The 22,946-nt window shown below is 50.1% G+C and overlaps 2 protein-coding genes across 19 annotated transcripts in view; both read right to left on the reverse strand.

The window, feature by feature from the left end:
* Positions 1-8,205, reverse strand: part of sntg2 (syntrophin, gamma 2) — a 64,251-nt gene extending 56,046 nt beyond the window's left edge. For both annotated transcript variants that reach the window (XR_012926416.1, XM_076023443.1), the window contains exons 1-3: positions 7,901-8,205; positions 7,190-7,299; positions 15-471 (exon numbers count right to left, since the gene is read on the reverse strand). Coding sequence is in view for 1 of the 2 variants with exons in the window: in XM_076023443.1 (XP_075879558.1) it covers positions 15-83 (69 nt within the window). In the remaining variant the exon portion in view is untranslated. The remainder of the gene's footprint in view (positions 1-14; positions 472-7,189; positions 7,300-7,900) is intronic.
* An 822-nt stretch (positions 8,206-9,027) lies between these two features.
* The window catches only part of kiaa1109 (KIAA1109 ortholog), a 61,871-nt gene continuing 47,952 nt past the window's right edge, over positions 9,028-22,946 (reverse strand). For 14 of the 17 annotated variants that reach the window (XM_076023449.1, XM_076023463.1, XM_076023461.1 and 11 more), the window contains 20 exons: positions 22,288-22,503; positions 21,710-21,890; positions 21,404-21,602; positions 20,869-21,030; positions 20,643-20,782; positions 20,052-20,247; positions 19,752-19,952; positions 18,978-19,154; positions 18,457-18,594; positions 17,446-17,691; positions 16,183-16,336; positions 15,081-15,238; positions 14,317-14,506; positions 13,999-14,216; positions 12,590-12,841; positions 12,295-12,498; positions 11,513-11,707; positions 11,284-11,418; positions 10,702-10,867; positions 9,028-9,986 (listed from right to left, as the gene is read on the reverse strand). In XM_076023449.1, the coding sequence (XP_075879564.1) occupies positions 9,770-9,986; positions 10,702-10,867; positions 11,284-11,418; positions 11,513-11,707; positions 12,295-12,498; positions 12,590-12,841; positions 13,999-14,216; positions 14,317-14,506; positions 15,081-15,238; positions 16,183-16,336; positions 17,446-17,691; positions 18,457-18,594; positions 18,978-19,154; positions 19,752-19,952; positions 20,052-20,247; positions 20,643-20,782; positions 20,869-21,030; positions 21,404-21,602; positions 21,710-21,890; positions 22,288-22,503 (3,745 nt within the window). In that variant the 3' untranslated portion in view covers positions 9,028-9,769. The remainder of the gene's footprint in view (positions 9,987-10,701; positions 10,868-11,283; positions 11,419-11,512; positions 11,708-12,294; positions 12,499-12,589; positions 12,842-13,998; positions 14,217-14,316; positions 14,507-15,080; positions 15,239-16,182; positions 16,337-17,445; positions 17,692-18,456; positions 18,595-18,977; positions 19,155-19,751; positions 19,953-20,051; positions 20,248-20,642; positions 20,783-20,868; positions 21,031-21,403; positions 21,603-21,709; positions 21,891-22,287; positions 22,504-22,946) is intronic. The other 3 variants (XM_076023464.1, XM_076023457.1, XM_076023456.1) reach the window with 1 other exon arrangement.

Consider the following 22,946-nt stretch of genomic DNA (forward strand, 5'->3'; position numbering starts at 1 on the left):
AGGCTTTTACTTACCCAAGTTGGGACCAAAAGGCTGGCGGGTCGCTCGATCAGCTCCGGCTGCTGCTTCCCGGCCACGTTCATCTCCCGCGTGAGAGCCGCTTGTACATCCGACTTGGACCAAGAGTTGCTCAAGTCGCGCGCCAGGCGGTCGCGTCCACGGACGGAGGCAGCATGCCGCAGAGAGGCGGCCGCTCCGGATCAGCTTCACCCCCGGGCTGCTGCTGCTGCTGCTGCTGCTGCTGCTGCTGGGAGGCGGCGGGCGTTCGGGTGGAGGATCAGTCCCCGACTGTCTGCTGCTGCTGCTGCTGCTGCTGCTGCTGCTCGTCAGTCTGCATGTCTCTCCACCTGCTGCCGCCGCCACCACCGCCGCCGCTGCTGCTGCTGCTGCTGCTCACTGTCCTCACATTAACCATTCCTGCGTCAGGGCTGCAGGACGTTAACCCGTTGCATGCGCGCTTAGTCAGCGCTACTGATAATAATAATAATAATAATAATAATAATAATAATAATAATAATAATAATAATAATAAATCCATGATACCTTTTGTTACCGTGCAAAACAAGGTTGAAAAGGCAAAAGAGACTGGAATGCATGTTTACTTCTGCTCAGGAGAATCTGCCAACTTCACTTCAACTGAACAGTTTTTTTGTTGTGTTTTTTTTTTCCATGCAGTAGCAGTCGTTAGCATAGCTGTCCTTTTTTTTTTTTTTTTTTAAATCACGCATTTGCAATTTGTGACACAAATTAATTTATGTATATTTGTGCACACAGCTTGGCTCTGCCTCCAGAGCTGACTGCGTTTTTATTTGGGGTCAGCACAAAATTGGATGGGTCGTTGCCGTTTCCGAGAAGAAGAAAAAAACAGGACTTTAAGACTGCAGTTGGATAAACCGGAGGAGAGAAACTGAACCAATGGAGGAAATTGACACTTCTGCCTGTGACGCCCTGTAATACAGCTGTAACTAAACACTGAAGTCACAACAACGTGTTCAGTCCACAGAGTTCAGCCAGGACTGCAAACAGGACCGGAAATAGTCGGTTGGTTTAGCGTTAACACTGCGGCTGGCTGGAGCAGCCAGGCTCTGGGATTGGAGGATGACAGTCTGAGGGCGGAGTTTAGCGAAGGGCCGGTTTGCTTCTTCGGCCAAACTCAGACTCTGCAGTTTGTTCGCCACGATTCAACCGGGACTCATTGTTGACTTGTTTGGACATGAGTACAGACCACTGTCCAAGAAACCGCCCCCACCTGTTTTTTGTTTTTTTTGTTTTTTTTGCTCAAACGTGAATGGGCGGGGCCAGTGACCACAGAGGCCCCGCCCCCGAGGCCCTCTACTGGCCAGGAGCAGCGTGCGCGTCATCTGGGAATGGGGCACAAATCTTGGATGTTCTGCGTGGGAACACATTGTTTATATTAATGAGGACGTGTGTGTGTGTGTGGTGTGTGTGGTGTGTGTGGTGTGTGTGTGTGTGTGTGTGTGTGTGTGTGTGTGTGTGTGTGTGTGTGTGTGTGTGTGTGTGCGCAGCTCAGCCCAAGGTCGCAGCTCCCCGGGACATTTGTTTGCGGCGCAGATTGAAACGGCTCCGCCAGACCGCCGACCACGTTACCACTTTCGATTTGACTGCTCTTTGTGTCTTTGTGTGTGTGTGTGTGTGTGTGTGTGTGTGTGTGTGTGTGTGTGTGTGTGTGTGTGTGTGCGTGCGTGCGTGTGCGTGCGTGTGTGTGCGTGTGTGTGTGTGCGTGTCGGTGAGTTTGTTTGCTCTCTTTAACCTGAGAAATAAGGATAATTCAAGGCCTGGGCCGTGAAAATCAATGCGGCTGAAGGTTTTACTGCGAGCTGATTTCCAACTCGCTGCCCGTCGCTGTGTGCGTTTGTTTGTTTGCGGCGTCGCCGTCGGCCCGCTGCATGTCTCATGCTGAATTCACATTGAACGCAGAGCGCCAGTTAGCGATGGAGCAGAGGTGAGAAAAATGGAGGAAAAACTTCCCGAGTGTAACATGTGATATGACGCCGAGCTCGGGGGGGCTCAAGACTAGCTTAAAAAAAAAAAAAAAAAATCTGTATCTGGTTGGCGACTCTGATTGGTTCTCGGCGCTCTGACGTTCTCGTTAGCTCCGCCTCCGGTGCTCGTACTAGCCGCTACGTGTTTTGCATTCAGGTGATACCGGAGGCTTGAGTAACTGCGGTGGAACGAAAACTCGTTGCGCCACTGTTTGCACACAACATCCTCCCGCTTCCAACTCCATTTTGCCGGAAACTCGTGCGAAGTACGTTGCGTGTTTCCTAGAGTATAAAATTAAATGCGAATCAAGGCGATAAAGTCCCGACCCTACTAAATATGAAAAAAAAAAAACAACTTTATGTTCATATATCGTCAGGCACAGTTCTATGTAGAGAACTTTTAACACATATTTAAAACACTGGTGCCGCGCTCTGCATCTGGGCACTTAATTTCCCTCCAGAACCGGCTGCTCTCCTATTGGACGAGATAAGATGTCGTCACAGCGTTCTGCGCCTGGCTGCGCGGCAGACAGCGGCAAAAACGCGCTCAATGTGAATACAACATCAGCCTTCTGACCGCCTAGACTGGTTCCTGCAGCAGGATGGCGAGCCACGTGTTTACCCAGTATCGCCGGCGACGGTGCGGCCTCCTGGCGCAGCAGGACTTTCTCTGCTCAGCCGAAAGCCACTAAATAATTCATCATTCATAAGTCAAGATCTTTTTAATTTCTTTTTAAAGAAATGTCATTCTGCCGACGGTACGATTCACCAGCCAGTCAGTCAGTCAGTCAGTCAGTCAGTCGCGTCTAACAGGAAACATTTTTGAAATGCGGAGGATCACGAAAAGCTGAAAGCAAAGTTTTCACCACTTGGATCAGAACACACTTGCAAAGTGTTTGTTCAGGTTCCACCAGACCGGTTGAGGTATCGGGAGAAACTTTTCCTGATAGGTCGCGACCCTTCCCTTCAATCCTCTGCCGTTTTTGCGAGACTGATCTACGTGTTGGATTTACTTGCCGTTTTTTTTTTTTTGTTTGTTTGTCACTAAAAAGTGACGCAGGTGAAACGCCGGCAGAATCCGATCGCGGCGTCGGACTCGGTTCGGTCACTGGACGCAAACAGGCGCCCTGGGAGGAAGAAAAAAAAAAAAGGGCATCCGAGCAGCGATTGGTGTTAGCGCAGCGCCGCCGCCTGCTCGGCTGTTCCATCTTTAATGCGGCGTTTGAAGCTTTGAAACGACTGCCGTCGGAGCTTCAAAGTGACTTTCCTCTCCGCTCTGCGTTCTATCTGAAAGTACTTGACTTTTTCTCGACGATGCGACTCTCCCTCTCATCCTCTTCTTTTGCATCCAATGTAATTTATTGTCAGGAGGATTGTATTTCCTTTCCTGGAGAACACTGTGCTACAAATACAAAATATATGTATACACATAGTTTATTCTTTTGTTGGAAGAGCTGATCACCGGGGTTGACTCAGGTGATCTTTATACTTTCTTGATTTATTTTTTTTTTCCTTTTTGGGAGTCTGCAATTTCAGGCACTTCATTCACAATGTAAACTTTTCCATCTGGCTCTTGAACAATAGCCTGTATTGAGGGCGGGTTTCGGGGCGGGCTGTGGCGGCGGCGAGCGGAATTGGCTGAAACGTGTTAATCCCTCCGTATCTTCGCACCACTTTAACTCCTCCACTCGGCCCTTAAGGACGCTGCTGTAGATTAAGCCCACATTCTCCACATGTACAACCTTTTTTTTAACCCCTGCTTTCCACTTGAAAAATTAATCGGACGTTAATCCTCTGCAGACAATAACAAGGGCACGCTCCAACTCCCTCTCCCTCCCCCTCAACAAAAGTTCAACCCAAGGGCACCAACTTCTTCTCCTCTCTGACGTTTTCTTTCTTCTATTCGCTGGCCAAATGTTTTTCTTTTTTTTTTCTCTCTCTCTCTGCGCATTAACGAACAGGAATCTGACGCCTTGTCCTTCCAGATGATCGATCTACCCCAGCCAGCAGAAAATGTACCATATGGACAAAAGGAGGCGTGAGTGACTCATCACTTGCTGTCCAGATGGGTTTAATTGCGTTTGTAGCCGTTTCATTAATCTAGCATGAAACCAGCAGCAGCAGCAGCAGCAGCAAGCCGAGTCCATGTAAAAACTAATTTGGTCGGAAGGACAAGACAAATTGAAACCTCTGAGTGCCAAACTTCTCTATGAAAGATTGTGGTGTGCAATTTCATTGGCCCAGTTCAGGACACATTCATGACTCAGTCAAATCCCTTTCACAGCATCAGCGCCAGAACCTGCAGCAGTTTCCTGTCCAGGTGTTGAGGGGGTTGTCTTGTTGCACTTTTGCGGCTGAAAGTGAAGCAGCTGCATTGAGATTCAGTGTCGAGGTTCAGGCCGAGGAATCAACGGTGAAGTCATGGAGACCGCGAGTCGTTCCGTGGGAGGATTTCTGGATCCAGACAGAGATTTCTGGGGGCCGACAGTTCGGGCAGCCAGATCAGAGTCGATCCTGCGGAGGCAGTCGCAGCATCTGATTGTGACGCTTTCAGCAGCCCAGGGGAGGGGCTCTGAACCTCGCCTTGGCCAATTGGGATCAAGCATTAGGAACTTCAAAGGGCTGCTGGGAAGATAGTGGTCTTAACCGACCCTGCTGTGGGAGCTGGTGTGGATGGATGGATAGATGGATGGATGGACGGATAGACACTTTCTAAAAGAACAATATAGATCATTTTAGTCTCCGATGTAAGGGGAAAATGTTGAAACTCAAGGACAAAGATATTTCATTGAAATTATTAATAAGTCAGATTCTATTACCCAGAAACACCCTCAGGCCCGTAATGAGGCTCAGTTCAACCTTTGTCGCTGAACTATTCCTGCATCATCAGGTCGACGCTGGTGTTTGTGCTACAGCGACTATGTTTCTCAGTCGGGGACATTTTTCTTGTTTTTTAGGAGCCATAAAAGAATTGATAAGACACCCACTGTCTCCCTCACAAGGCTCTGCTAGACAGACTGGATGTCTCTGCAACAAGCCACATACCCACCTTGGTGCTCAAGCGGTCCAATTAAAGTTTTATCATCAAATTTCAAAATGCTGCACTGCGGGCCAGGAAGAAAACTGAGACTGAGCGAGAGATCTGACAGCTGCATCTCTGGGATGTATGACCATTGATCTGCGTTTTTGTGTTGCAGCACATTTAAAACAGATTCTTTCTGAAGAAACTTTAACTGGATTAAGTGGAAGGAAAGACAAAAACGGACCTTCTTTATGTGCAATAACTTCACGATTGAGGTTCAGCAAAATGCAAAACAAGAGAAAACTGAGATGTCTTGTGTCCCGAGGGCCGTAAATAAAGATGATTTCATCAAAACACAATAGCAAAGAGGCATCAGTGTGTGTGTGTGTGTGTGTGTGTGTGTGTGTGTGTGTGTGTGTGTGACTGCGCGCGCAGACTTATCTTAGACAGACGCTGGCTGCACCGGTGCCAGCCGCGGCATGACTGGGGGAACTCGCAGACGTTATCTCCCTCCCTCAGACAGCCGCCACAGGTGGAGGGGCAGCAGTGCGACAAGCTCGCTGCTCCTCCAGCGGCGCCTCCGTGAAACGAGTCAACACCGCGAGTCTTTTTCTGCCCGAGGTCCGCTGACAGGGGGCCGCCGCAAACGCGTCACGTGTTGGAGCAGACTTTGCACTATTGCAGATAAATGGAATCTCCGCAGAGAGAAATATGTGGACATATATATGTGTACATACATATATATGTACTTGTGTATATATATATATATATATATATGCATATACAACTGCAGCACTACTAGAGTTAAAAAAAATTTAAGTTCCATCCGTCCATTGATTATCTGTTAAAGATGGGCGGAGTCACTGCGACCTCACTGGTGGTTTACGAGCACCAGATTTTGAATAACCTGCAACCAAAGAGTGAGGTTTCAGGCTCAGCAAAGGCCTAAAAAAATCTGCATGAAATTTGCTCAACCACATGGGGGCAGTGCAGCAACTGATGGGCGTTAATGAACATAGGCAAACCCATCAATTTTTCGGTCGTTAAAATGTTTTATTTTCATTAATAGCCCTGAGACCTTTTTCGGAACCTCAAACTTGGTTTGTCTTGTACGTCGCAAAGTGGAAGAACCTTTTCTTTCTGTGGTGGTGAACACCTTTAAATCATCCAAACGCGCGGATTGATCGTTAGCACGCCGTCCTACGTAAGCTTAGCCCGGCTGTGATTAGCATGCAGGTGGCGAGACGTCGGAGAGTTAAAAGGAAGTTAACTTCACTGCGCCGAAGAAAAGAGCTCAGGCCTCAAACAGCTGGCTCGCCACGCCGCAATCCGAGCAGACCTGCCGCCCCGGCGCCGGCAACAGAGCCGCTGTGTTCCGGCTCGCGCACAAGGGAGCCGCTGTGGCACCAAAGAGCGGTGGGGGGCTGGGGGGTAGAGACCGTCATAGCAACACGGCGGTTGTGGTCATCGTCGAAGGAACATGTTCGTCCTGGCGGCAGCATCACAGTGCCGGCAGAGTCGCTAAATGCACAATTAGAGCATCATAGCAGCTAGCTAGCCAGCGCCTGCTGCTGCTGCTGCTGCTGCTGCTGCCCGACCCTCCCGCTGCGCACGTTATGGCACGTTATGAAATCAAGGTGAAGCTGATGAAGCGGAACAAGCAATTAGAAACTCAATCAGAAGGTGGCGCGAGTCTCCGTCTGCTCATTTGTATTGAGACAGTTTAGCCGCCGCCACCGCACACTTTTCAATTCAACCCACCTACGTCTTTATTGTCACACACATGGTGCAGTTTTGTTTTGTCTTTTTGTCACAAAGGGCAGAAGGCGACTTTGAAGATGGGTTTCCGAGAAAAAAAAAAAAAAAAAGGAAGGAAAAATGTGTTCTGCAAAGGTGCCGTGTCGCCGCTCGTCCTGCTCATCGTTAAGCTAACGAGGTCTTTGTAGAGGGAGGGAGGGCGAGAGGGTCAAAAGATGTGAGGAATGATCACCCACCGCCTCACCCAAAAAGCAATTTGGAATCAGAGTCACACCCAAGGAAATCATTTGGTTTGCCGACATAATGGTGTTTAGAGGGATCATTACTGGGGGCCTGAGTGATTCTGAAGGGTTGTAAAGATGACGAGAGAGGATTTATTGGTTCCAATAAGTTCCCGACCCCTTACCGCGTGAACGTGGTGCGCGCGCACACACAGTCGGTGCCCTGGTCCTTGTTGTTCACGTGGCCGTTGATCTGCATCTTCTCATGACCACTTGCTGGTAAAACTTGCATCATCTGAAAGAATGACAAATGAGCAGGAATTGCTTTCATATTTTAGACTCATATTTGATCAGAAAATGTTTTTTGAAAAAAAAAGAAAAAAAGAAAAGATAATAATCATATGCGCGTGTGTGTGTGTAAGCCCAAGCTAATGGTGAATATCACCAAATGCTTGACAAATTATTCGATACCAAATAAGTATACCTAAACAGGTAAACAGACTTAGCTCCGTATTGATTTATTTCCACCAAATTGTCGTACAAATACTGACGCGACTCTAAGAAAACCATGTTAAACAGTGTAAGATATGTTTTTAATTACAAACAAAAAGGCTCAATGCAATGAAATCCCCACTTCTCCACACTGGCAGCTCCACACACACACACACACACACACACACACACACGAAAACTCACTTCCTGGAAACTGTCAAAGCTTCAGCTAATGTCTGATTCCCTTCAAAGCCCCAAAGTCTTTTTGTTGAAAAATTCTGTACTCCGCCGATAAATCATTCAAAAGGTTTTCCAGCTTTTTTCCTTTTGACGCCACACTAACCCGGCGTTATAATGATTATTTATTTATTTATTTATTTATTTATAGTTTAACTGGCATCCACCTTGTGCTGAGCCGTCGGCCGCCGCTCAGCCGTGTGCCAGTTCGCCCTCAGACGTCGGGCGGCGGCAGCGGTCCGCTCCGTGCCGCCGGGCCAGGAATGGTGGCGGCGGCGGGAAGTTTGAAGCGTTCCAACACCTCCGGCCACGTCATGACTTTTTAATGTCTCCAGTCCTATCTTCATCTTTCTGTTTTATAATTCAGCAGCGGGACCGTACTGCCGTCATTAGGCGGGAGAGCCAAGACTGTGGGCCAACTGGCTCTTGACTCCACCTACTGGTCAACTGGTTTTGGCTAGCGGACCCCGGGGGAGGGAGGGTTGCTGAGGGGTCTTCTGGGGAGTGAAAGGGAAGAGAGGAAAGACACTTCATAAGGGTCGAGAGGTGCCGGTGTAGTCACATACTAAAATACTGGTCGGGTAGGAAAAAAAAAAGAAGAAGAAAGAAGTCAGGCCTTGGCTTTGTGTGTATATAGGTCCCACCACATGACCGCTGACATCACACAGTGAGGCTTCCTTGTGTCCCTTGGCTCCCTGCTGGCCGCCAACACACGTCAGCCAGAAGTGGGACGCAGCTCGCTGGATGGACGGGAACTGGACAGGCGGCCTCACAGTCCAAGCAGTTTCTCCCTGGCCACTGAACAAGGTGTCTGAAAACGACTCTGGATTGGAAGACGACAAGAGAGACAGAGTGATAGAGAGAGAGAGAGAGAGAGAGAGAGAGAGAGAGAGAGAGGGAGAGAGAGGGAGAGCAGAAATAAATGGAGGCATGAGCAGCATCACCCACTTCATTAAAGTCCCATCGTAGGTGCTAAATACTCATCTGAGGCTCATTTCCTGCTGAGAAACCCTTCACGGCACAACGTGATGCATTTTTGCAAGCTGGAAACACGACAATACGGAGATTTCTCGTTTCAAACGGCGGCTCACTAAACTGAGGCGCTTCAAATGAAACTGTGACATCTGGAAGCTTTCATACAAGAAAAAAAACAACTAAATAAACAGACCTTTACACGCTCCATCGGCGCAGAGATCAAATCTAATTTTCTTCGTGAAAAAAGGCCAAACACGATTATTTGTTTTGATCAAAAAAAAAGAAAAAAGAAAAAAAAAACAGCTGCCAGACAGACAACTAAAAGATCGCCAGTGGTTTTATTATTAATCAAGGAAATCAACACATTTAAGAAATGCAATTATTTACAGATTCTACTGCATGGATTTAAAAAAAGGACAAAAATCAGCTTGACATCCTTGACAAGCTAACACACACGTTAATCAACTTAAAAGTTCATTTAGCCATAAATATTGATCTTGGTTCAACCCAAAATTGCATCTTTGTGGATTATGTGCCAGAACCTCGTCACCTTTAGTTAGTGTTTCACATTACAAAAAAAGAAAGAAAAGGATAAAAATAAAAAAAAATAAAAAAAAGTGAGGTTGAGAACACTGCCATTGCCGCTGAACCGCTCTTAAATAGCTTCAAACTATAAAAACAAAACAAAAACCAAGCTTATCTACCATGTGTTCCATGGGAAACAGAGAAAAAGGCAATGGTACAAGAAGTCATTTCTCATGAAATTATGGGAAAGCCTCGAAAAAAAAATTACGATTTCAAGCGGTTTCAGTGAGGTCAATAAGAGGAGGGTCAAAGAGGCGGGGCTCTCCACCGTCAAAGCAACCGGATAATACTAGCCGCACATTATCAAAATACACAGGGAGAAAAAAATTTTAAAAAAAAGAAATACAGCAGCGGTGCAAAACGCTCCGGCCAGTGCCGCCGACTTTCACAGGTTAATCATCAAAACAAAACAAAACAAAACGTTGTACAGTAGTGGCTGCTGGGGGTCAGAGACACGGCGGGCAGCCTTCTCGTCCTCAGTGCTCCTCCTTGTCCCGCCCCTTCCTCTCCTTCTCGTCCTGCAGCGCCGTGCCCAGCTTCTTGATGAGCACAGAGAGCACCTTGTCCAACGGGTCCATCACGCCGCGCTGCAGCCACTTGGGGATGGTGGTGCGGGCGTGGTGGAAGCCGAGCTTCTGCAGGATGTAGTCCACGCCCACCGGGTCGATCTTCCGGCCCGTCCACGAGATGAGCCTGAAGGAGGGAGGGGGGTTGTTCAGGAATAGAAAAATAAACCATAAACTCAAGAAATCGAACAATAAACGATACTGAGAAAAAAAAGAACAAAGAATAAGTTGATTGGAGATTTTGAAAAGTCACGTGTCCCAATGTGACAATAAAGGGAAATTAAAAAATTAGGGTTTCAATATTCAATTGCATTAAATTATATTTAAAAAAAAATCACATCAATTGCTTTTCGCCACTGGACATTAGAAATGTTTGAGTGTAAATTTCGCTTCAGTGCCGAACAAAAACGATTCCATTTTCAGCAGAGGGCTTGTTTATGTATTTCTTAAGACCCAATATGTGTCCACACAGCGATGCGTGACGGAGGCGTCGGTGGATTTGTCTGTTTGGTCACCGTTCAAAACCTGCTGCGGCCACCGAGACTTTACTGAGCCAAGGCAAAAAAAAAAAGAAGAAAAAAAAAGAATTTTTTCCATTTTCTCCTCAGCTGGATTTGAACGTGTCGTAAATTGTTTTGTGACTAAAATTGACTTATTCATTATTTATTTTTTACAGCTCGAGTGCCTTTAAACTGGCACTCATACTCCCTGGCCTGAGGTGGATGCAGGGCTTTGAAAAACAGGGCAGGGTCGCCATCCAAAGTTTTTTTTTTTTTTTTTTTTTTTTTAACCTTTCCATCCATTTTCCCTTCAAGTTCTGCTGCTGTGAAACTCTTCCTGACCTGAGCGTGGGCTCCAGGTGCCAGGTGTTGCACATGAACTCCCTCCAGTCCACCGTGGTGTAGTTGATGCCGTCGTCATTGTCTCTGTCCGCCGAGCTCTCGTCGTGCAGGGCGGTGGGGCTCTTCTGACCCTGTCGGGCCACGAACATCCGCGGGGCGAAAAGTGCTGCAGATACCAGCGGGATGGGGAGGGGGTGGAAGAGGAGGAGGAGGAGGAGAAAGAAGAGGTGATTCAATAACAATCCTGCTGCTTCTGCTTCGCTGCGCCGCCGCTTTTCTCTTTCAATCGCCGACGTTCCGGAGACACAATAGCCGCTGGAAACGGGCCGCTGGCGCCGCCCGGAGATTTGAGCTCCCGGCCGCATTCACATTCAAACGCCCATCTGCCCCGACTACAATTAATCAGGATTAATCAACCCTCCCCCTGCCCTCCCGCCTCTATTCTCTCTCCATTCAGCCGGCGTGGCGCCACTTTAATTGAGGATGTGAGGCTGCATCGCCTATTTGTTTCTTTTGGGGCCGACAGGAAAAAGCCGATTGGAATGCGGCCGGCGTCGAGGCTATGTGAGCACACACACTAACCTTTCTCCTTCTCCTTCAGGTAGGCGGAGACGAGGTCGTGCAGGAACATGATGAGCTCGGCGTCCATGGTGACGCAGATGTGGTCGGTGAACTCCGTCACCACGCTGCACTCCACCTTCGGCTTGCTGTTGGAGTCTGGGAGAGACGGGCGCGCAAATCGTTCATGTAAACAACAATGACCCAAGGAATAAAAGGAGGCGCGAGTGGCGGCGGTGGCTGCGGCGCCCACCTGTCAGCAGGGGCTCGTCGGGATCCTGCACGTGGATGGACTTGAAGTCCAGCTGCATTCTGGGAAGGGCGAAGATGGTCTCGGTCTCGTGGTTGTAGGTGGAGGAGCTGCGGAAGCTGCTCAGCAGGCTGGAGCTCTTGGCCACCGCGCCGCTCTCCTGGTTGTTGGCCTCCACGTTCCTCAGCAGGTTGAGCTCTGCAACGACACGGCGGAGGTGAAAACTCGGCAGCAGCAGAAGAGGACCACCACGACGACTCAGGTCCATCTTCAACATGTGGTTTTGATGACACATGGAGGTGGTTGCTCAACAGTTTCCTCCATAGACTTATTCACCAGCTGCCCTCCATCTGAATTTGCAGAGTCCGTATTGTGCAGATTTAAAGCCCGTTTCAAGATGTGAAAACCCCAGTTAGCTCGCTAACACACCTCTGATGAAGTGGTGTGTGCTAACACTGGCATTAGCATTAGAAGATGAAGGGTTGAAATCCACTTTATACGGTGCTTTTCTTTGAGCTTTTTACACAAACAACCTTTGGAACTTTGGAAAAAATCACTTTTCTTTTTCCTCGGTGAGAGCAACTGTAAATGACGCAAAACATCGGCATTATTTTTCTATTGGACAGATCCTTCGTGTCCTGCCCTCCATCTGAGCCATGTGACGTCACATGTAAACACAACAAGTTCACAAAATGGGAATTCTGAGCTGTTCGAAGCGCATCAGGAGGAGAAAAGAGACAAAGTTTCAGCTCAATGACGATCTGCTTCCTTCGGCCGTTCGCTACCTTCGTTCCTCATGGCCGTCACGTAGCTGAACCACTCCTTGACGGTGGCGACGCCGTGCGGCGGGTTCTCGTGCCGCCGCCGGGTGATCTTGGTGATGGTGGCCATGGGGCTCTCCAGCGCGCCACACGGCTTGGTGACCATGGTGTTGTGGCCCAGGTGGAAGTCCAGCGTCTGGACGATGTAGGTGGAGTCGTCTTTGGTGCCTGGGGGGGGGGACAAAGCCCACTGAGCGCGTGTGGCTAAAAATATCACACACACTCCCTCTCCGCCGCCGCCGGCCGCTTCCCCTCTCACCGTCCTCCCAGATCTTCTGCGCCTCGGTCCAGAAAGCGATGTTGGGCTCCTCCAGGTGGAACAAAGCCCACGACTTGGATCGGAAGTTGGGCCCGTGGAAGCAGGCCAGCGTCATGTGGTTGCCGTGGAGGCTCATGGAGCCGCCCAGCTGCACGGCGTCCTCGGGCAGAGGCATCTGGAAGAGGGAGATGTGGCAGCCGGCGATCACCTTCAGCACGCCGGGCCAGTGGCGGTGGTGGGCGGCGTCCATGTCTGTGGAGACGAGGGGGGGAAAGCGAGGTCACTCGCTTGGATTTCAACTGCGGCATTCTGCTCATCCGCGCCGCCGCACTACGACAGACAGCACTTTCAATCAGCTTTAAAGGTCCAATGTGTAAAATTTTTAAGGAAGCCCAGTATTTAAAGGCTGTTCAATATTTGGAGATTTTAAGGAAGAAACAGCGACATCAAGTGGTTACATTTTGGATTGCAGCGTCTTTCTCGCTCACTCTTTGCCCCTCTCCTGAGCTTGCCGGTGAACTACAGTGACCTGCGCACCCATACCTGGATACCTTGTCCACTTTCTTCTTTGTTTTTTTTTTGAAGATGCGAGCGTTCACGCTAATTACGAAACGCACCATCAGGCAGAGTGAATTGTCCACGCCGGGCTTCCTTAGAAAGATAATGGCGCAAGTTAACTGGAAATAAGACTTTTGACCGATGTATATTCTTATATATACACATGTCTGAGAACCGTTCTTCGGGTAGGAAAACCAAATGACTTACATTGTACTGCAAATATATACTATTATTAATGTACTTTTGGGGAGTATGTGAAGCTTTTACCAATATGAAAATCCTAAATCAGGCCAAATCTTACACTCTGGACCTTTAATAGAGAGGAGTCTGGGTGCAGGAGGAAAAGGTGAAGTTGCAATGAAGGCGAGAGGCAACTGCTCTGTGAAAACAGGTGCAGGTAGCGAAAAAGAAGCGACGGCAAGTTCTAAACATTGGCTGCTGCTAAAGACATTAGCACGGAAGCTGCAAAAGCTGCAAGAGGACCGGACGGCATTCTGAAACCTGACTGGTCAACTTGAACAAGTTCAGCTCGTAAATAAAGTTTTGCCGCCCCTTTCCCAAACACCTTCCACGGGCCCTTAAGCAGACGCACGGGTGCAAAGATTCAGCAAACCGTCCGTCCGCCACTTTTTGTTTTTGTTTTTTTCAAAAACCTCAAGAGCGGGTTCGATTCCATTCAACCGTTCTGCCACCCTGTCAAACGTTTGATGCACCAATTACAGTGGCCATTAAAATTACAAATCATGTTGCGTCCTCAAAGCCGAGCATCCGTCTGAGACAAATCTCGGGCGCCGCTGCCTGCGCTCTAACAACTCTTCCCCCAGCAGCAGCAGCAGCAGCAGCAGACTCACAAAGCTCCGCGGCTCCCTTCTCAGCGTTGATGACGGGGGTCTTCGGGGGTGGGTAGGGACCGGGCCCCCATGTGGAGAGCGCCCTCTTGCTGGTGTCAAACTGCTGTGTGAAAAACTCCTGCAGCTTCATGCCGATCTTGATGAGGTCCGGCGTGGTGGAGCGCGAGATGATCACCTGGAAGATGTCCCACTGCAGGTCCCCGTGGACGAAGATCTCACTGTGGGCGGGGGATACGGTGTGAAGGGGGCAAGCGGAGCAGATATCCATATATATATATATATATACATATATATGATACTGCGCGTCGTCGTCATCACCTCTTCTCCGACATGCTGGTGTCCACCGTGCACAGGTTCACCTTCCATTCGTCCTGCAGCTGCAGGTCGGCGTTGCTGAAGACCCCCATCAGGATGCTGGAGCCCATGTAGTCCACCCGGGCCTCCGTGGAGCCCATGGTGATCTGGATCTTGTGGCTGGGCTGCTGGTTGGGGTGTTCGGAGATGTGGGCTGGGAGGAGGAGAAGGCAGATGCTGACTGGTTGGAATCAGACAACTGTGCTGCTAAATGCACAATAACTGTAAATGAATGATGAGATGATTGAGATGTCAAATGTACTGTTTTTTATTTGTTCTTATGTTATTTCAAATGTTGCTATGGACAGGACTGAATGTAAAGTTAATTGCCCTGTGAGAGTATAAGTAAGTGTAAGTATTCTGAATCTGAATCTGAGTAGCATCAGGCCTGAAGTCAAAACTAGACTTCTAGGAAGATACTTCACAGAGGTGCCATGTAAATATGTGCATTGCTTCCTGATATGCTTGACAGAGAAAACAGGGGGCCGGTGGCAATAAAAGCCAGCCCAGTCCACCGCCGCAGTGAAGTGGAAATGAGCGAGGGGGATGCGGTTTTTGATGCGGCGCCAGAGCTGGCTGCCACGACCCCCCGCGGCTCGGGGTCCGTCGCCGCTTTACGGCGAGCGAAAGAACAGCAGCCGCTAATGAGCGGCTGGCAGAAAAAAAAAAAACCTAACAAGAAAACACACAAAGCGGAGGTCTCAGAGCCGGACGCTTTGTTTACTTACAGACCATCTCCAGGGTGTTGACGTCGATGTTGCCGCCCACCACGCCGCCCTTGGAGTCCAGCTTGGAGCGGCCCAGGCCCACAGACATGCTGATCTCCCGGTCGCGGTTGCTGCCCACAGACAGTCGTCCCTGACTCTTCAGCCCGCTGGTCGTCCAGCTGCGGGTGGGAGGCATGGGGGGAGTTTTCAGATGAAAAGGAAAAAAAAAAACATAACTCATAACTGGCTGCTGCATAATGCAGGAGCGGTGCACTCTGTGCAACATAAATGACTCTCGATACCGGCAGCCACCCCAGGAATAAACAAGAGGGGAGTGAGACGCAGAGACGGCGCTCAAGTTTTAAATCCTTCTTGACAAGGAAGGGAAAAAAAAAGAAAAGGAAAAACACTCTTTATTTCCTCTTTACTTGACCGTTTGCTACGACTCCGGACTGAGCTTTTGTGTTCAGTAAACAGTAAACAAAGGCGACACCTTTAGGAAAAGTGTTTTTTATGAGCAATACTGCTAAATAATTTAGGCCCCGAGTCGCAGAGGAAGAGGAGGCAGCGAAACCAAAAAGGTGGAGGTGTGTGTTTGTGTGTGTGTGTGTGTCAGACTTCAGGACGAGGCCTCGCTCATACACAACGCAGAGCGGCCGCGTTAGCTAGTCAGCCGCGCTCGGTCGCTTCCTCCCACGACCGCTGAAACTCTGCGGGAGAGACAAACTGGTCGCCTCTCAGGTGGAACCGTGCAGCCCGTCGACCGGCTTAATTTGGCCAATAAACACGAATAAACATGGCAATCAGCAGCCAGCTCGGTCGATGAAAGGCCACTTAGCTTGCATTTTATTTATTTATCTCAGGAGCTGCTCCTGCTGAAAACGACGCCGTTGTTTCTATTTATTTACAAATTAACGTTTGGGGCCGATTTTCGGTCAGAGAAACTCTGAGGATGCATCGAAACAAAGCCAGCAGAGGAAACAAAGCAAATGTTAATTTAAAGAGAAGCTTCCAAACTACTGCTCAGATCAGTGAAGGTTTGATTTCTAAATCGGGCTCATCGTTTATATTACTGTAGATCTTCTAGAGGCGTGTTGAAGCGTTTTTAAATTTTCCAACTCACGTGTTGTTCCCCATGACGTTGCTCATGTTCATCTGCACGGTCAGCTGCTTCAGGTTGATGGCAAACACCACCAGGGTCTCCCACGGTGCCCCCTGCTGGCCCGTGGCCTTCCCGTTCTTGCCGAGGGAAGGCGTAGACGTCTTGGTCACGGAATCTGGACGAGAGGGAGGAAGTTGAGGTTATCTCAGGACAGGCCAAGGACGTCACGCGGCTCAGATGAAGGGCAGGTTGCCGAAGCTCTACAGTAAAAATGTTGACGTTTTGCCTCGTTTACGGTTGCTCCAGTCGCTCTAACAGAGTTCCAAAGACTGTCGTTGTTCAAAAAGGTGAGAAGTGTAAAGAGCTCACACTTCTCTGTAAAAGAATTGATTTCAACCCGACACACCTGCGGTTGGAGAGAGCTAATGCTAATGCTAATCCGCGTGTTAGGTTTTATTGTGGAAAAACCCACTTCGCCTGCTGTCTAGACACTAGTCAAAGTCTACAGTCTACACAAGCATGTCGGCTTCGGCCACACCAACGTTCCACTGCCAAGTAACTTGACATGTGACAAATAAAAATGTTCAATCTTTCAATCTTGAATTTCTGCTGAACAGTTTCCTCCATAGACTTACTGGCTGTGTTTACATGCGCAAATTTCTCCAATTACGATCAAAACCTCGGTTGATCGTGAATTCCAAATCCACCGTTTACATGGACAGTAAATAAAAGGATCCGATCACGACGTGCGTATATGTGCACCAAGCATCTAATTTTCTGGAAATAACAGAAGAAGAAGATTTACTTCCGCCTGTGCTGTAAACAAACGCTGCGTTGTTTTCTTTTTTTTTTTTTTTTAATTTTCCGGCTATTCCGGAGCTAGCTAGGCTTCTGCTTGCCGCAAAGGCAGAAACGCATCACGCTGACGTAGCACACATGTGCAGTGGAGATAATTTATCCCAATCAGGAAGACAGACAGGATCCGATTGGGCGTGCACATGGACGGCATTCGGAATAATGATCGGCATAAACCACCTCTCTCTTTCAGATTAAAATTTCTTTCCAAATGGACCGGATCGGATCAGAATCTTCCGATTGACGCGTTTACGTGAAGCATTTCTGATCCGATTGGGCCTTTATTCCGATCACTTGTGTCCATGTAAACACAGCTACTCTCCGTTCCTACTTCCCGCCCCTCCGTCGGAATTCGCGCCGCGTAACCACGCCACCGCAACGCCGGCCGCTCTGACGCCGATGCTTGTGTGTGTCGTGCTGGAAGGGAACCTCTGCGAGGTGCCGAGGAGTCCGACACGCTCCTGGTGCGTCCCGGCGCCGGCGACTTGAGGTGTCCCACGCTGCCGGGCGACATGTTGCTGGCCGCCGAGTGCTCCGAGAAGACGTTGGGCGACTGGGGCATGTGCTTGATGCCGCTGCTGCCGTCCCACGTCTTGCAGTAGGCTTTGCGGCTGGACTCGGGCGAGAGGTGCTGGGTGACGTTCTCCGCCGAGTCCGGGGTGGCGGGGCCCGAGGCTGCGCGGTGGGAAAGGTGAAGCGATGCAAGTGAGTTTACCGATTGGGATGCAGCGGCGGAGCGGCAAGGCTGAATACTAATGACAATGAAACAGAAAACACTCGAATAGAAAATGAAGCTGAAAACAGTGGAACGCCTCTGAGGCAACTGGCCGTTTATCTGGGAAGCGACTGTGTCATCGTAGACATGAGGATGTTTTGAACAGGCCCGCAGGGTGAAAGTCTGTTTTTTATTCAGCCGCGTTAAAGCGTTAAAGTGGAGTGAAGTGCTTCCTACGGTTAACCTGCACCCATTCTTTCTCCTGCTATAAAGCTTTTACAGGCCGAGTCGCAGGGTGTGACAGAGGGTCGGACGGCGCCGGAGGCGAAACAGGAGCAGAGTTTGCGACGCCGTCGATGCTCCGGCAAGTTTTAAAAGATTTCCGGTTTCCTCTCGTCAGGAAATAAGATTGAGTGAGAGAATAGAGAGAAAAAAAGAAAAGAAAACCAAGCAGACTCTGCCGCACTAGAAGTCAAATCCTTTTTTTTGGCCATATATTGTAACGTTTAAAGTTCGATTGTTGCTGAATAAATGCAGGATGCACCTTTAGGTAAAAAAACAAAAAACATTGTTTTTAGTGAGACACAGTTGGGTCTGAGGTTTTCAGCATCTCTGCATTCGCTGCAATGATTGTTTGTATTAGTGAATTGTCTGGCAGAGGTGTGTTTTCTGCATGAGCAGCAGCAGCAGCAGCAGCAGCAGCAGCAGCAGCAGCAGCAGCTCACCTGGCAGGTTGATAGTCTGGTCGCCCAGGAAGAGGCGCCTGGCGATGCTTCTGCGGTACCAGGCCTTGGGGAAGGCCAGGATCTCACTCAGCCGTCGCATGTCGTACTTGAAGGAGGCGGAACCGATGTCGCACACGGCTGAAGGGAGGAGAGAAAAAAAAGAATTGCATCATGTTTGATCAGAGTCAGGGAGCAGTCACGGTAACAGCCGGAGAACAGCTGGGTGAACGCTCCTAAAAAACAAATCAACAGCGGTGATATATCGAAGCACTTCTGCATCCTCACTCCCTCACTTCTTCTTTTCCTCCGCCTCAGCTCCACGCGTGTAAAAAAAACTTTAATCAATCACAGCTGAGCTTCTCCGGATGAAAGTCGTTCCCAAAGAGCGGCCAGAACATTTCACACAAATAATAAAAAAGGGAAGTGAAGTGCCGTGTCGAGTCGAGACCAGCGGGAAAAAAGGTGAAGTGGGGAGAGAAGCAGAGCGGGAAGCCGCTCCTCCTCCTCCGCCCGCGACTCACCGGAGATGTTGATGAGCGTGGTGTCGATCTTGCCGCCTTTGGTGGGAATGAAGCTCTCGATGAAGGTGGGGCCGCCGCTGCGCCTCATCCTGGACAGGCTGACCTTCACAAACTCCAGGTTGATGCTCAGAGAGTCTTTCCTTCCCGTCACTGAAGACGGCTCCTCATCGACGGTACCTTCCAGGGTGAGAGGGGGAAAAAACGATCCAACAGTGAGCCTCTTTAGATCTAATGGCATCATAATTAGATCTTAAATTATAAATCATAAATGAGAAAAGTCCCTCCTTCAATGTATTCTGCTTGCTCCACGTTTCAGAAAGCAGGTGCAAGAAACAGTTTTGGAGATCAGCCCTCCATGACGTCACAGAGGGCACCAGCGCCTCTATCGGCAAGGTGTTGGGTGGTGGGAGGCTAAATGTCCTGCGTCCTGGACAGCTACAGAGGGGTTTGATATTTAACCAGGTAAGGTACCGTTCACTGTGGTCGAGGATGGATAAGTAAATAAAGAAGTAAAGAGGGAAGGAAGTAAGTATGGAAGTAAGGAAGTAAGTAAATAATAAATTAATACGGTAAATAAATAAACAAATAAATAAATAAATCCACCCACACATACATACAAAGTAAAATAGTTGTATAAAAGTAAAGAGTAGGATAGTTAAGCCTCTAATAACCCTGATCACAGCAGTCACGTTGCTCCATTCCGATGCGTCACTTCATCAAATCCACGGCAATATTCTTGTATTATTATTTCCTATTATTCCCGAGTCCTCCTACCTAGTGGCCCAGCGCCGGGGGGCAGGCCCGTGACGGCGGACTTCTGCTTGCCGGCGCCGTAGGGATGGAAGACGTAGAGGGAGAAGTCGGACATGCAGGCGGTGAAGCTGAGGCCCGAGGAGGTGCTGGGCGGGCCGCTGAGGTCCGACTGGCTGCTGCTGTGGCGGCTCCTGCCCAGGGGGCTTCCCAGCAGCGGCGAGGCTGCAGGGGGGAAAGGTGAGGGTGGCGGATGATGTCTCTGATGAAGATGTGAGCGGCGTTTGCAACATGTAAGAACGACATGTAGGACCAGTGCCAGACCTTTGCTGGGGGGCAGCTTGGGGACGTGCTGGCCCGGCGGGGTGGAGGAGGGCGGGTGGGGTCCGTCGGCGGGGTGAGCTGCTGCCGGCGTCTCCAGTTCGCCACGGTTGGACGAGAAGACCAGATCGAGGGAGGGCAGCTTGAGCATGCACTCCACCCTGGACATGGGCAGGCAGCTGAAGCGGATCTGAGAAGGCTGGGGGGGGGGGGGGGGGGGGGGGAGAACCAGGCATCACAAAAATTGTTGAAATGTAAAGATAAAAAAATCAATAAAAAAAAAAAACGATAATTTGTGGCGTGCATTCACTGTCTTAATGTTTTAAAAGCAGCATTTGCCACGAAAGTAGAAAAAGGTTAATGTGCTTTAGAGGACTTGAAAGTAGCTGCGGAGACCTCAGATGTGCGCCTGTTTGGAAAAAGGTATGAATAATGTAACACAACTATTTTTTTTTAAAACTTGGAAAAGGTGAAAGCTAAAGCCCAAAAAAAAAAGCCACGTCTGGGAATGAGACGTCTTTGGCGTTCAGTCAGCCGACGAAGACGTGCGGAGGAATATTAAATACACTTGTTGCCACGTGCCGCTGCCAGTACCTGCACCCGGACGTAAACCACCACGTCCACGGGGAAGGAGGAGTAGGCCGAGGTGGAGGAGGACACCAGGGAGGTGGTGGACTCCTCCAGCGGCTCCACCGTGTCGAACTGGCCCATGTCCTCCTCCTGGGAGGCCAAGGCTGTGCCACAATAAAAAACACAGATGGTCAGCACTTCCCTACGTGCGTGTGTGTGTGTGTGTCAGAGAGGCGACGCTGCGACGCACCGGCGTAGCTCCTCTCCACCGGAGTGATGGGGATGGTCTCCAGGGCCTTCTCCAGGAAGTCCAGCAGACAGGGGCTGATGACCATCTCCTCCGGCAGCGTTTGCAGGGCCACCCAGGCGTACAGCTTGGCCGTCTTCACCCCGCCGCTGCCTTTACCTTTGGCTGCAAACAAGACACGCGGGAGCCTCTAAACGATCCGGACTTGCACACTTCTGAAAGTTCATTCAGCCAACTTCTCTCTCTCTCTGTCTCTCTCTCTCTCTTTCATTTTTTGCATTCCTTTCAAGTATCATTGGTGTCTTCCCCTCTGCAGCGCTCATCACTATGCATGAACCTGCTCGATCAAAGATTCCCCTCTGGATTTGTGCCTTTTTTTCTTTTTTTTATAAAAAAAAAAAAAGGGGAGGGGAACGGCATGCACGGTTTGATTCATGGGGATTTTTTCACGTGCGGATGCGAGATGATGCGCCGGGCGAGCAGCTGAAGGGCATGCAGTTCGGCGCGGCGCAATGTGCAATGAGGCGACGCTCCGTACCTGGCGGAGCAGGTGGGGGCGGGGGAGGTAGGAGTGAGTTAGTAGTCTTGCTGTGGGCAGCAGTGGGGGGTGGGTTGGGTGGCAGGCCGCTATCTTTCATACCAAACAGCTTGGACTCTTTGGAGAGGGTGCGTGGCAGCGAGGACCCGCGCGAGGCGTTGGGCGACTCCGTCTTCAGGGTCTTGGAGTTGTAGTGCAACTGTAGGCGGACAAAGGCGGGAGGAGGGGATGAATTATCAATAATGTGAAAGGAAATACGAGTGGAGCTGCAGGGAATCGCTAGACAGAGAGACGGGGGAGGCTCACTTTGACGTCCACTCCTGGAATGTAGAAGACGGTGGTCTCCATGTCGTTGGATTTGGTCTGCAGGGACGACGGGCACTTCTTGCCGGGGAGGAGGTGGCTGGTGGAGGTGGAGGTGGGCTGCACCTTCTTCTTCTTGGGCGGGGACTCCTGGTCGAGGCTCCTGAGGCTGCGCTCGCAGCTCCTGCAGGAGGGACACACACACACACACACACACACACACACACACACACACACACACACACACACACACACACACACACACACACACACACACACACACACACACACACACACACAGATATCAAACACTAGCGAGACTGAGGCCAGCAGTTTAGATTAGATAGATTAGACCAAATAGACCTGACAGACAGACATTTATTGATCTCCAAGACAAATTTACATTCTATCTGAAGGAGGTGTGCACACTGCACTTTCTGCTCACACATAAAGAGAAAGTTTAACATTCGTGCGCATCTCATTAGAGTGGAGCTGAAAGTGAAATTTAATGGAGCCGCAGCGCCGTCGAGCCTCGCGGTCGGTCATGGGAGACGAAAGGAGCTCCTCTGGGGGGCCGTTACCTCCGCAGGGACACGTCCTCATGCTCCGGCTGCTGGGTGGTGGGGTGGAGGACGCACTTGCCGCTGTCAATCTCCACGCGCACGTCCAGCTCAAAGTCAATGTTGCGCTCCGTGGCGGCGCCGCTGAAGCTGCGGCCCGCCGCCGTGCTGGGCCAGCGCTCGCTGAAGAGCTGACTCACGGCGGAGAAGCCCGACGGCTTCCTGTGGGACAGTTGGCTGAGGGAGAGAAAAGACGTAGGAGGAGGAGTGGGTGAAAAGGAAGAGGAGGAGGAGGTGGAGGGGGAAGAGGAGTTGGGGGAGGAGGTGAAAGAGGAAGACGATGAGGTGGAGGAGGAGGAGGGGGTGGAGGACGAGAACGAGGTTGAAGTGGAGGAGGTGAAGGAGGAGGCAGCGGGTTTGGGGGAGGGAGGAGGTGGAGAAGGAGGAGGACGAGGTAGAGGTGGAGGTAGAGGAGGAAGAGGTGGAGGAGGAGGAGGGGGTGGAGGAAGGGGATGATGTCAAAGTGGAGGAGGAGGTGAAGGAGAAGGAGGAGGAAGAGGGGTTGGGGAGGAGGTGGAAGAGGAGGACAAGGTAAGGGTGGAGGAGGAGAAGGGGGTGGAGGAAGAGGAAGAGGACGAGATGGAGGTAAAGGAGAAGGAGCAGGAAAATGGGGGGGGGGG

The sequence above is a fragment of the Nelusetta ayraudi genome, unplaced genomic scaffold, assembly GCF_046127955.1.
Source record: "Nelusetta ayraudi isolate G7.1 ecotype Tasmania unplaced genomic scaffold, CSIRO-AGI_Nayr_v1 ptg000015l, whole genome shotgun sequence".
Lineage (NCBI taxonomy): Eukaryota > Metazoa > Chordata > Actinopteri > Tetraodontiformes > Monacanthidae > Nelusetta > Nelusetta ayraudi.